The sequence below is a fragment of the Myotis davidii genome, unplaced genomic scaffold (assembly GCF_000327345.1).
Source record: "Myotis davidii unplaced genomic scaffold, ASM32734v1 scaffold651, whole genome shotgun sequence".
NCBI lineage: Eukaryota > Metazoa > Chordata > Mammalia > Chiroptera > Vespertilionidae > Myotis > Myotis davidii.
The window spans coordinates 21,327-34,590 of record NW_006283994.1 but is presented as its reverse complement, the minus strand read 5'-3'; the positions used below and the strand labels follow the sequence as shown (position 1 = coordinate 34,590).

General features: G+C 61.0%; 2 protein-coding genes across 3 annotated transcripts in view; both read left to right on the top strand.

Annotated features, from left to right (window-relative positions):
* GTF3C5 (general transcription factor IIIC subunit 5) overlaps positions 1 to 2,835 on the top strand; it is an 11,749-nt gene extending 8,914 nt beyond the window's left edge. Inside the window, exons 7-11 of one of the 2 annotated variants that reach the window (XM_006754167.2) lie at positions 78 to 158; positions 320 to 417; positions 688 to 770; positions 1,325 to 1,467; positions 2,275 to 2,835. In XM_006754167.2, coding sequence (XP_006754230.1) covers positions 78 to 158; positions 320 to 417; positions 688 to 770; positions 1,325 to 1,467; positions 2,275 to 2,429 — 560 coding nt within the window. In that variant the 3' untranslated portion in view covers positions 2,430 to 2,835. Of the gene's footprint in view, positions 1 to 77; positions 159 to 316; positions 418 to 687; positions 771 to 1,324; positions 1,468 to 2,274 lie in introns of both variants that reach the window. The other variant, XM_006754166.2, reaches the window with a different exon arrangement.
* Positions 2,836 to 7,794: 4,959 nt separating this feature from the next.
* Positions 7,795 to 13,264, top strand: part of LOC102751654 (bile salt-activated lipase) — an 18,131-nt gene continuing 12,661 nt past the window's right edge. Inside the window, 9 exon segments of the mRNA XM_006779363.2 lie at positions 7,795 to 7,895; positions 9,798 to 9,951; positions 10,730 to 10,852; positions 11,039 to 11,236; positions 11,745 to 11,893; positions 11,993 to 12,100; positions 12,220 to 12,337; positions 12,626 to 12,812; positions 12,971 to 13,174. Coding sequence (XP_006779426.1) covers positions 7,830 to 7,895; positions 9,798 to 9,951; positions 10,730 to 10,852; positions 11,039 to 11,236; positions 11,745 to 11,893; positions 11,993 to 12,100; positions 12,220 to 12,337; positions 12,626 to 12,812; positions 12,971 to 13,174 — 1,307 coding nt within the window. The 5' untranslated portion in view covers positions 7,795 to 7,829.

The following is a 13,264-nucleotide window of genomic DNA, read 5'->3' as shown; positions in this document are numbered from 1 at the left end:
CCAGGCCAGCACCCTGCGCCATAGGGGCTCTGCCCACCCGCACCTGACACCGCCCTCCCCCCCACCCCCCGCCTCAGGGTACACCTCCAACGAGATGCCCGTGAAGGCCAAGCGCAGCACCTACAACTACAGCCTCCCCGTCACCGTCAAGAAGGCGTGTGAGTGCTTCGGCCCGCTCTGCGAATCGGGGCGATGGGCCTCACCGATGCTGAGGACGGTGGCCTCTGGACTGCGGGGGGTGGGGGTGCTTCCAGCAATCCCCGGGGAGGGGGCTGGGTAGCACCCCTGTGTTCCCAAGCACTGCTGTTGTCCCTCACAGCCAACCAGCTTGTCACCATGCAAGATCTGAAGCAGGGCCTGGGCCCATCCGGGGCAGCTGGCACGCGGAAATCGTCCTCCAACAAGTACAAGCTCAAGGTGGGTGCCTGGAGCCCGGGGAGGGCAGGCTGCAGCACGCACGGCAGAGCCCAGCCCCAGCCGGGCAGGAGGCTCGGCTCCAGGGTCCCCCTCCCAGAACCTCCGGGGCATCGGAGCGGCTTTTCTGCACACCTGCTCTGGCTTCGGCCTGTCTGCCCCACCTGGGTGCAGGGACCAGCTGACTCCTGTGGCCCAGGGTGGGGTCTCCAGCACTGCCCGCCCCAGGGGAAGGCTCCCGCTGACGTGCCCCGTGTCTCCCCTCTTCCCCAGGACTCGGTTTACATCTTCCGGGAGGGCGCCTTGCCGCCGTACCGACAGATGTTCTACCAGCTGTGCGACCTGAACGTGGAAGAGTACGTCCTTGAGGACCGCGAAGCCCGGTGGGGCCGTGGGGAGGGGTCGGGCGGCGAACCTGCCGGGACACAGAGCTCCCTGTGCAGACTCATTCCCATCAGCCTCCCTCTCAGCGACTCGGGTGCCGCCTGGAGAGCCCCAGTCCGGGTCACGTGGGCCACAGCTCAGTGTCCCAGGAAGGTTTCGGGCCTCCACTGTCCACGTGTGGGTTCGTGACGTGGCTCAGTCCTTCAGAACCGACTAGAACCCCAGAAACCTCCAATCTGGGTGTTCATAGTGATGCTTAGGTATCGGGGAGGGGCACTGAGGGGCAGCTGCGGGCGGCTGGACACTCACTCACCTGGCCCATGGGGTGGGCACCCCCGCTCGGTGCCTCTGAGGGTCGGGGAGCACAGCCCAGGGCCCAGCGGTCCTGCATGTTCTCATTCCACTTCGCCCCTTGGCGCTCAGCGCTGCTTTTCCAAGCACAGCCCCTCGGCCACGCTGCGCACCGGCCTGTTAGCCGGGAGCCGCCTGGAACTCCGTGCGCCCCCCACCTCCCTGGCCCCCCCAGGTTGCAGAAGATCATTCACCGCAACGACGGGGCCGAGGAGACCTGCACCGAGCGGGACGGGTGGTGCCTGCCCAAGACCAGCGACGACCTGCGCAACGCCATGTCCCTCATGATCCGGCAGATCATCCGCGCTCGGAGGCCTGGTGAGCGCGGGGGAGGGGCAGGTGTCCCTCATGGCCAGTCTCATCTCTGGTGACGTGGGGAGGAGGCCTGTGAGCCAGCACTGGCCCAGGAGCCAGCCCTGGCTGCCCGCTGCCATCATGGTTACCGCTTCATACCTGCCTCCACCTCGCGCCTTCCCGCTGTGTGTGTGTGTGTGTGTGTGTGTGTGTGTGCGCGCGCGCGCGCACGCGTCCTCTTGGGAGACGGGCAGTGGGTCAGGTCCTGTCACCCTGCAGGGCTTGCCTGGGGGGCGGGGGGCGCAGAGGCAGGGGGAGCCCTGGCAGCTGGGCCTCTGAGTAGGGGAGTGAGCACCTGCTGGGCTGAGGCTGGGGGTAGGGGGGCAGAGTAAGCAAGAGGCCCCTCCCAGAGGGCTTCTCCCAGGCTTGGGGTGGGGGAGGGGGTGTCCCAGAGCCTGCCCTGCCCCATGGGGCTGACGGAGCAGAGCTGCTTAGCCTTGTTTGGGACACAGCCCCTCGACCACCTCACCCAGGCTGTGGGCCCTCCCCATAAACACTCAGAGTGGGCGCTCCTGGGAGTCACGGGCACCTCTGGGAGGAGGTGTGCACAGCACACAGCTCCATGGTCCCCGACATGCCTGCGTGCAGGTCCCAGCACCCACACTCCACAGCAGCTCCTACTGGAGCCCAGGCACAGTCCTCGGAGCCCAGGAGCCTGGTCTGGGGTTCTGGGGGCCAGGGGCCCAGCCTGGGGCCTGGTCTGGGGTTCTGGGGGCCAGGGGCCTGGCCTGGGGCAGGAGCTGCTTTGGGACATGCCGTCTCCTGCCCCAGCCCTCTTCTCCAGCCCGGCCAAGACTGACGGAGACGGAAGGAAAGAGCAGCTGACAGGCGAGTCTGGGGAGGACGAGGAGGAGGAGGAGGAGGACTTCAAGCCGTCGGATGGGAGTGAGAACGAGATGGAGACCGAGATCCTGGACTATGTGTGACACAGGGTCACGTGTGACCCCGGAGGACAAGCCAGGGCTCCACAGTGCCGCCACGGTCGCCAGCACGGCCTTGGAGCCCCTCTGAGGAGCTGGGCTCCCAGCACTGGGTGCAGCTGGCCCTGGTCCTGCCCGTGACTGCTGCCAGGGCTGCGTGGGACATTCCTGAAGCCATGCCCTGGCTCCCGCAGCCAGGCACCAACGAGAGCTGGAGGCGGAGATGATGCCGCCGGGGGTGGGGGTCAGCTTGGTTTGGGTCTCATGACTGACGTAGGGATGGCACCAGGAGCCTGGTGCATGGTCACGGCTGGCAGGAGCCTGTCTTTGGGTTTGGATCCTCCTGTTTGGGGTTAGCCTGGCAGAGGCAGGCCCAGCTGGCATTGTCCGCATTAAATACCTTTCCCCAGGAGACGTGATATGAGAGTGGCTCAGAGCCCCTGCTGGTTGGGGGGGAGGGGAGGAACATGGGCTGCTGGACCATCGCTGTTCCTCTGTGGCCTCGGGGGGCGGTGCTGGGACAGCTGAGCACAGGCCTGATGCCCTCGCCAGGTGGGTGGGTGAGGGGCCCTCCCCGGAGGGTCCCACAGCCTAGTGTGCGTTCATCCCTCACTGCTCCAGAGGCCTCCAGGAGACAGGCCCCGGTCCCATGGCTGCCGGAGTGAAAGGGCAGGGTCCTGGGGAGCCTCCAGGACAGACGGGGCCCAGGGCTCCATCCTGGAACCTGCCTGTAGAGAAGCTGGGCAAGCTGGCCGCCCGATGGCCCCGCTCCCTGCTGCTGGGCACGGCACAGCCAGCACTTGCAGGAGCAGCTCTCCCCAGAGGCAGGCTGGGCCCAGGCCCACGCCCCCTCCCCATCCCACCCCATGTGCTTCTCGGGGCCTCTGCTCTCCACTGTGGGTCTCCACTAGGGCTCCCACTCTGAGCTGGGCTACGAACCCCCCGTCCTCAGAGGGAGAGGGCTGGGCCAGCCGTGGGCAAACTACGGCCCGTGGGCCGGATCCGCCCGTGTGAAATGAATAAAACTAAAAAAAAAAAGACCGTACCCTTTTATGTAATGATGTTTACTTTGGATTTATATTAGTTCACACAAACACTCCATCCATGCTTTTGTTCCGGCCCTCCGGTCCAGTTTAAGAACCCATGGTGGCCCTCGAGTCCACAAGTTTGCCCACCCCTGGTCTAGGCTCTGGTCCCCACCTCCCGGGAGCAGCTGGCCCCTGTGCCAGCCTGAGGAAGGCAGCTGGGCAGGGGCCGCACCGAGGGGCTCCCAGGTCCTGCCACACTTACAAGTATCTGGTGACGCCTCACTCGGAAACCTGATTCTCATACCCCATTTTTGGAAAAGCTTTTTTATGGTGGAAAATATCAAATACCCACAGAAATACTGACAGTTTAGTGGTAGTTCATGTTCAAGACCGCTTCCTGGGCAGCACCCCGTCCTGCCAGGAGGCACCCCCTGTGCAGCCCCTCCGGTGAGTGAGCCTTGACCGGCAGGCTCAGCTGCTATCTCCCTCCTCCGCCCCTGCCCCTGGGCCTTTTGTCACATATTTAACAGCCACTGATCGTGTGGGTGTAAGGCTCCCTTAGGGGCTGCCGTGCCGTGGGTTCGGGAAGGGTTGCTTCTCAGATGCCCCGACGGGTGCCCTGCCCCACCGCAGGGCCTTCCGAATAATGACCTGGCAGCCCGGCAATGGCCAGTGGAGACGAGGGGTGCAACAAGCACCTACCCCCTGGTGCCCACACCAAGGAAGGGTAGCGGGAAGCAGGAAGGCAGGGAGGACCGGAGGGTGTGTCAAAGGACACGGGCGACCGGAGGCCACTCTTGGGAGGTTACACACCCACCTGTGAGGTGAAGACCCCTCTCCGGCCACACGCTGTCGGCGGCAGCGCCAGGGTGGACCTGTGTCTGGCTGAGTGGCAGTGTCTGCCTGCTGTGAGGTCAGCACAGACGGGTCTGCCGGCACAGAATGTGCGCCATCAGGGAAAATTATTCTAAGGATTTGCTGAAGTTCTGTGTGCCATTAGGTCAGGCGGGTGAGTTTCTTACTAGGTCAGCCTATCAGTTCAGAACCAGATACCTCCAGCCTAATTACCCAGGTTAGCACACAGACTGGGAACCCATAGCCCCTCCAAGCACCCAACAATAGCCATGCAATCTTCGCACAAAAACATGCAAACCCACCCATACGCGCAGTCAGCAGGGGTTTGAGAAGGGTTTTCTGTCAATGAGACGCTCCCATGTTAACTAATAGCACCTTTACACTACAAAGTAGAGAACAGCAGGGCTCTGACATGGGGACTAGCCTCTTACAGAGAGAAGCTTAAGACTCCAACCCAGCTTCTTCCAGGGAAACTTGGGGCCCTAACCCAGCCTCGGTTGACCTGGGCCCTAAGCCAGCCTTGGTTGACCTGGGCCCTAAGCCAGCCTCTGTTGACCTGGGAGTTCAGCTAAGTTTCTTAAGGAAACCTGGGCCCTCGCCAGTTTGGCGCAGTGGATGGAGTGTTGGCCCTCAGACTGAAGGGTCCCGGGTTTGACTCCAGTCAAAGGCACGTACCTTGGTTGCAGGCTCGATCCCCAGCCCCAGTTGGGGTGCGTAGGGAGGCAACCAATGGATCTTCCTCTCTCACATCGATGTTTCCCTCTGTCTCTCCCACTTCCTTCTGTTCTCTCTAAACGTCGGTGGAAAAATATCCTCGGGTGAGGATTAACAAAACAAAATAAAGAAGAGAAACCTCTGCTGACCGTGGACTCCACAGCAGAATCAACACATTGCGGGCGTTTCCATATCACACGGCGTTTTACAAACTGTCACACTTTAAAAAGATAGTAGCTTGTAACAACATGTAATAAATAACTTCAAAATACAATGGGTATTTAATTTTAAAGTGTGCCTTTAACTATATAAAATGTTTTTTGTACTCAAAGCTAGCAATAAAACTACTGGTCCGTTGTCCTAGCAGTTTGGCTCAGTGGATAGAGCATCAGCCTGTGAACTGAAGGGTCCTGGGTTTGATTCCAGTCAAGGGCACATGCCCAGGTTGTGGGCCTGATCCCCAGTGGGGGGGGGGGGCATGCAGAGGGGGGCTAATAAATGATTCTCATCATTGATGTTTCCCTCCCTCTTCCTTTCTCTCTGAAATCAGTAAAAATATAAAACCTACTGGTCGGCAGCGTGTTAAGAACTGAGATCTGTCCTTACCACGCTTCAGTGGACTGTCACCCGGAGCCATGGCTCAGGAGTTGGCTCACCAATGGATCTCTGATCAGACGGGAGCGAGCGCCGAGTCTTCAGGGGTGTACACGTGGGCTGTGGTGTGAGAGGTCCGGGAGTCCAGCCATGAATCCGACCTTAGCTGAGTCACGGCACCATCAAGAAAAACCAGAGCAGGGCAGTAGTTAAAGCGGCAAAACCAGATTTTAATCAGGACTAATGCAGCGGGGGAAGAGACCTCCGTGTAGATGTGGGCAAGTGGGCGCTACAGCCAAGGAGCGGGGCGGCCGTGGGTGGGAAATTCCTCATCGGGCTGACGGTAAGGCCATCCGGCCAACAGGTTCCGGGTGAAGACACCGCAGGGACCACAGCCCCAGGGTCAGTGGCGGCCGAGGAGCTGAGAGGGTGCGGAGGGTGATCCGACTGGGAGGTGGGACTCAGCTGCAGCCACCCTGCAGGCGACGATGAGCCGGCGGCACCGGGACGCCCGGCTGGAAAAGCCTCGGGGGCCCGTGGAGTGCGGGCAGGGAGAGCATCTTTGCCGGACTTCAAACATTGGCCAGATCTTCTCTGTGGAACGCATGCCCCTAACGTCAGCCCCTAAAGCGAGATGAGCAGGAAGCACTCCACTTGCTATGGAGCCCAAGGGGCGTCTCATTGTGGGGCCGTTTGCCTCTTCCGGACGCTTCCAGGCAAGCTCACTCACATCTGTGACCGACCCTGTGCAAGCGCATGTACACATGCGACGTGAGCAACCACCCCCGTCATTAAAACATATGGCGCAGCCGCTTGCCTTCCTCCTTGACGACAAACAACACTGCCCAGAACATGCTTCAGCACACAAGTCCCCGTCCCCCATTCAGAATGACCTTTAACGAATTTTTTAATTTCTTAAAAATGAAGATCTCACACGCCCTGACAGGGAATCAAACCGGCAACCTATCGGTGCATGCGACGACCACGCTCAACTACTGAGCCACGCCAGCTGAACGATTTTATTGATTATTTTTTAAATATATATTTCTGTTGATTTCAGAGAAGAAGGGAGAGGGAGAGAGGGATAGAAACATCAGTGATGAGAGAGAATCATGGATCAGCTGCCTCCTGTACACCCCCTACTGGGGATCCGAACCCACAACTCGGGCCTGTGCCCTGACCGGGAATCGAACCCTGACCTCCTGGTTCATAGGTGGATGTTCAACCTCTGAGCCATGCCGGCCGAGCGTATTTTCTTTTTAAATTTATTGTTGAGAGTATTACAGATGCCTACCATTTCCCCTCTGCCCCTCTCCACTCAGCTCCCAACCCAGCCCAGCCTCTCCCCTGTCTATTGTCTATGAATATATGCCTATTAGTTCTTGATTAATCTCTTCCCGCCCTCCCTCCACCTCCACTCCGGGATCTGTCCGTCTGTTCCATGCTTCCATGTCGATGGATCTGTTTTATTCGTCAGTTTATTTGGTTCATTAGATTCCACATGAGTGAGATCATGTGACACTTGTCTTTCTCCCACTGGCTCACTTCACTCAGCATAACAGTCTCCAGGTCGCTCCAGGCTGTCTCAGCGGGTAAGAGTTCCTTCCTTTTTACAGCCGCATAGTAATCCACGGTGTGAATGTACCGCAGCTTTTATCCACTCATCTACCATGGGCACTTAACAAACGCACCCTCAAACCCTTTGCTGCCCGGTCCTCACCCACAGGCCCAGCCTGCCCGGCTCCTTCTTCCCACTGTGGAGCCCCCTCCCACCTGCATCCCAGGAGACCTGGGGACTGGATCAGCAGGCAGACATTCTGACCTGTGTCCATGTGGTGTTGGGGACAGGGCCTGCCCTATGCCACCTGCCTCTATTCCCAGTAACCTTCACAGGTGCTCTGAGGGCACCAGCTCCCGGTAACAGCGGCTCCTGGGAAAGGCCGACCATCCCTGCACCCATGCACATATGTGTGTGTGTGTGTGTGTGTGTGTGTACGTGCGTGTGTGTGTGCACGCATACCTGCCTGACCTTGGTCCAGCCCGCGCCAGGCTGGAAACGACAGCTGTGCTGGTCCCACGTATACCACCTGGAGTATGGCCAGCCTGCAGGAAGGGGCAGAGGTCGGAGGAGGGAAAGGGGACCCTCCACAGGCTGGCTCCCGCCCCATAAATACCCACGCGCAGAGGCAGGGCCCCCCAGGAAGGCACACGCACCATGGGGCGCCTGGAGCTGGCTGTCTTAGGCCTCGCCTGCTGCTTGGCAGTAGTGAGCGCCGCAAAGGTAAGCGAGAGCCCAGCGGGCGAGGAGGGCCCCTGTCTCACACGATGGTCCAGATGCAGCTCAAATACAGGACGCCCGCGAACTTGAACGTCAGAAACCACGAATAAGTTCTGGTACAGGCGCTCTCTGGGCACACAGGGTGACTGACGCCAAACACAAACAAAACCCCAGGGTCACTGGCATCCTCAGTGCTGATTTGCGGAGTCCACCTTGGCCACCAGGGCCCTCAGGGTGTTCCTCTGTCCGGGGATGGCCATGGCCCCGCACAGAAGGGAGCTGGGCCCTGAGCAGGCCAGCAGGTTGCCCATCACAGCCCCCAGCATCGGAACAGGAGTCTGGACCTCGGTCTAGTTCAGCCCGGAGCCCGGCCCCCGAGAGGGCGACACCCACCTGCTTGCCAGTGGCCAGGGCCCCTCCAGGGTCACTCAGGAGCCTCAGGGCATCTACAGGGTCTCCTTCCTCATGGCCCTGCCACGGGATGAGTAGCGGGGCTTCCACAGGAACCCACAGCTACAGGCGGGCGTGACTAGGGGACCCCACGCTCCACCATGCTGCTGTCCCTCCACCCCTCACCCTGCTCCCTCACCCTGCTGCCCCTGGGACCTACCTTTGGCCCCCGGAAGTTCAGAGACTGGCCCTGGGCCCTCTGCCATGGAGAGGCCCCTCTCTTTCTTTGGGGGAGTCTTTTCTGGAGGCTGAAGGAACTGGGTTATTTCCACGCGGCTCCAGCAGCCAGCACCACCTTACCCCTCCACACCCTTAACGTCCCCCCTCCCCAACACACACACACACCAAACACACACATACTGCCTGCAGGGCCAGAGCCCCTATGCCCTTGGCCCTCCCTTCTGGGGACCTCAGGCCGACCTCCATCACACAGAGACACGTATGTGAGGTGACCCAGTTCCCCAGGCAGACCTGGTCCTCTGCCCCTTCCCAGCAGCCAGGGAGGCTGGTCAGGAAAAATGCCTGGAGGCCTGGCCACTGGAGGCTTATCCTGGGATGAGGAAGAGAGAGAGAGAGAGAGAGAGAGAGAGAGAGAGACCCCGGCCGACACCTGCCTCGGGGCCCCAGCCCCAGCCCAAAGCACCTGACCCCTCCTCTTCAATTCCAGCCGCCCCCTCCCACCCCATCTGGGCCTGGGCCTGGGGTGCAGGCTGCCCCGCCCTTGCGCACCTGGAACCTAGCACAGGGGAGAGCTGGGAAGCTGCCACCTGCCACCACCACCTGGGGCAGCGTGAGGGGAGAAGCCTGGCTCTGGTCACACAGCCGCCCCAGCAGGGCAACTTCAAGCAGGAAAGCTGTTCCCTCCAGGGGCAGGTGGATGAGCGCCGGGCCCAGGCCCTGGGCGGATGGGGACGGTGGCCCCCGCGGGCACACAGCAGAGGCTCCGATGGCCTGGGAGGGAGCACAGGCTCACAGGACAGGGTGGGGGCAAGGGGAGGAGAAGAAAGGCCGCCCTCAGGGAGCTCACAGCTGGGCATGAAGCGTTCAGTGCTCACGAACGGCTACCACTGCCGACAGCTGGACAAGGTCCCAGGCCAAGCAGGACACACTGCGGTCACCCTTCTTACAGACAGGGAAACTGAGGCTCATGGCCACAGCGAGGCCAGAATCCAAACCTCCCCCCGCCTCTTGCAGCCTTGTGGGAAGGCTTCCCTGAGCAGAAACATGCCCACCTGTTAAAGCAGACTCCTCTGAGGTTCAGGGGCAGGGCATCCCGGGGGCAGGGGCAGCGGCAGGCAGCAAGCGGCTCCTCAGTAACGTGGGCAGGCGGGGGTCCTGGTCTCAGGTGCAGGTCAGCCTCTCCTTGGAGCTGTGTCTGGGCCCCTGGAACCTGCTGGGGTGGCCCCACCCCGCTGGCCACCCAGCCTGCGCCCCTCAGCCTGGCCCTCTCCCCAGCTGGGCGCAGTGTACACGGAAGGGGGCTTCGTGGAGGGCGTCAACAAGAAGCTCGGCCTCTTCGGCGGCAACTCTGTGGACGTCTTCAAGGGCATCCCCTTCGCCGCCCCGCCCAAGGCCCTGGAGAACCCCCAGCGGCACCCTGGCTGGCAAGGTGGGAGTTGAGGGGGGCGCTGGGCTGTCCTGTGCCTGGGGTGGCAGGGGGGGCATGTCAGAGAGGACTCACTGCTCCATCCTGGCGACTATGCCAGGTGTGGGAGCAGCCGCTCCATAGCCGCTCATACCTCTGAATCCTCCTCCCGGTGCCAGGTGCCAGAGCCAGGTCCTCCTTGAACCCTGCTCGCTGTACTCCCTGTTGGGAACTCCGTTCCTCCTTTATCCTCTGCTCCACTTTGCCAACTGTCAGTCCGAGCCCCTCTGCCAGGGGCTGGACCTAATTGGACCTCAGGTGGTAGACGGAGAAGCCATGAGAAGCTGTGTGTGTATGAGAGAATCTTTACTGTCAAGCTAATGGCCATTGCTAACAAGGAGCCATTAGACAAAATAATTCTTCAAAGCAAAGTCCCACACAGCAGGTAGCTGCACACCGGCTGGGCAACAATCTATCTTCCCCTCCAAGCATAGCCTCCTGCATAGGAGCTAGTTATCCAGAAGCCATCCTTAGCACTACAGCCTCACCGAGCAGCCGCGCCTGCTGGCCAGTAACAACTTTATCCTACTCAAACAAAAGAGGCTTTTTGCCAGTCTTTTGGGTTATGGAAGGGCATGCTTGCGCACACACACAGAGATTACAGTGACCTTGCACTTGTGTATAGTCCTTGGATACCCTGATTAAGATTCCCTCATGCAGAGTGGCCTGGAATATCCGGCGTACTCTGAATAGGGTCCCCACAGGCCACCATCCTCATGCCAGGCCCCCTGGTCACCCACAGGAACCCTGAAGGCCAAGGACTTCAAGAAGCGATGCCTGCAAGCCACTATCACCCAGGACAACACCTATGGCTCTGAGGACTGCCTCTACCTCAACATCTGGGTCCCCCAGGGCAAGAAGGAAGGTACATCCCCCCACCCCGTGCCCTCCAGCTCCCCAAACCTGCAGAAAGTGCCCAGGCAGCCAGAGGCCCAGCCCTGCCCAGCCCCTTGGCTGTGTGTGGGCTCCAGAGCTGAAATTCCCTGAAACAAGCACCCAGAGGGGATGGGGAGGGGGCAGCTGGGGTCACCGGGCTCATTTCCTGCCTCAGTTTCCCGGAACCTGCCTGTCATGATCTGGATCTACGGAGGAGCCTTCCTCATGGGTTCTGGCCAAGGGGCTAATGTCCTTAAAAACTACCTGTACGACGGGGAGGAGATTGCCACGCGGGGCAACGTCATCGTCGTCACCTTCAACTACCGCGTCGGGCCCCTAGGCTTCCTCAGCACTGGGGACGCCAACCTGCCAGGTGTGCTGGGTGCCTTGGGCTGGAAATGGGGGAGCCTGGCAGGGGCCCTTCAGCACCCCTCAATCCCAATCAACTCCTGACAGCCCCTGGAAAGTCCCAGGATTCTATTCCCAGAATCAGGAAGCTGGGGATGGACAGTGAGACACAGGAGTCCATCGGCAGCTGTAGCAAGCGAAGAGGCTGCCAGTCATCCAAGCAGGGAACAGGGAGACCAGGGAGCAGGGACAGGGACCCAGGGAGAGACAGAAGATGAGACACTGAGGTGGTGACTCAGGGGACACAGAGTCGTAGGACAGACAGACAACAAGAGGGACCGTGTCAGGGAGAGAGATGAGCAGCCTGGCCCACCTGCACCTGGTCCCCTACCTGAGCCCCATGCCCCCTCCAGCACCTCATTCAACAGCCTCCTGGGACCTGCCCTGTGCCATCCTGGGGCTTGACAGGGGCCTCCACATGGAGGACTCTCTCCCCCCACCCCGGTCCTGATGGGCTCCCCCATCCGCCCCAGGTAACTACGGTCTTTGGGACCAGCACATGGCCATCGCGGGGGTGAAGAGGAACATTGCGGCCTTTGGGGGGGACCCCGACAACATCACCATCTTTGGGCAATCATCTGGAAGTGTCAGCGTCTCTCTGCAGGGGGATCTGATGGGGGCTGTGGGGAACAGCATGAAGCTGACAGTCTGGCTGTCCCTGGTGGTGCCCGGGTGGGCAGGAGAGGCGAGGCCATGGTGACAGGACCTCTGTGTGTCGTAGACCCTCACTCCCTACAACAAGGGCCTCGTCCGGCGAGCCATCAGCCAGAGCGGTGTGGCACTGACCCCCTGGGCCATCCAGAAGAACCCTCTGTTCTGGGCTAAGCAGGTAAATGGGACCTGCGGTGGGGGAGGTGGGAGGGTTACCTCCTGTCCATGCCCTGTCCTGGACCCCATCCCCCTCTGCCCTGCACTGGCCTCACCTACCTGTCTCCCCCGACCTCCCAGATCGCCAAGAAGGTGGGCTGCCCCCTGGACGATGCCGCCAGGATGGCCAAGTGTCTGAAGGTCACCGACCCCCGGGCCCTGACGCTGGCCTATAAGATGCCCCTGGCGGGCATGGAGTGTGAGTGGGGGCTCCACATGGGGGCACGGCCATGCTTTCAAGGAGCGAGGAAGCGCCGGGTCGGAGGGCTGGCCCTGTGCAGAGAGCGCCATCCTCCCCCTTATCCTCCCTGGGTCCTGACGCCTTTGGGAAACTGAGGCACATTTGGGCGACTGCCAGCAATGCCACATAGTCATTTGCACCCAATTTTAAGCACCAGACCGAGCACCTTTGCACTAGAGGACTGATCACTCCCCTGCATCACTCACTCGCTCACTGCCCCCTGCACCCCCGCTGCCGTCCATGCAGACCCCATGCTGCACTACCTGGGCTTCCTCCCCGTCGTGGACGGAGACTTCATCCCTGACGACCCCATCAACCTTTTCACCAACGCGGCCGACATCGACTACATCGCTGGCACCAACGACATGGACGGCCACATCTTTACCAGCATTGACATGCCGGCCATCAACAAGGACAAGCAGACTGTCACAGGGTGAGTAGGGTGCAGGGTCAGGGCGGTGATGAGGGCCTCTTGGGGAGGCATCCGCTGAGGGAGGAGGCCGACAGGTGAAGCGGGCCATCTGCAGGCCCCTGGGGTGGGGGTGAGGATGGCCCCAGGTCCAGGGTCCAGTGCCGGCTTGATCCCTGCAGGGAGGACTTCTTCAAGCTGGTCAGCGGGCTCACCTTTGCCAAGGGGTCCAGAGGTGCCAATGCCACCTTTGACCTCTACACGGCGTCCTGGGCCGAGGACTCCTCCCAGGAGGCCAAGAAGAAGACAGTGGTGGACTTTGAGACTGACGTCCTCTTCCTGATGCCCACGAAGATGGCCGTGGCCCAGCACAAAGCCAACGCCAAGTGAGGGCCGGGGCAGGGGAGGCCTGGGTCATAGACCTGCCCAGCGAGGCCTCCCCAGTGGGCGGCTCAGGGGGTCAGGGAGCTGGCAGT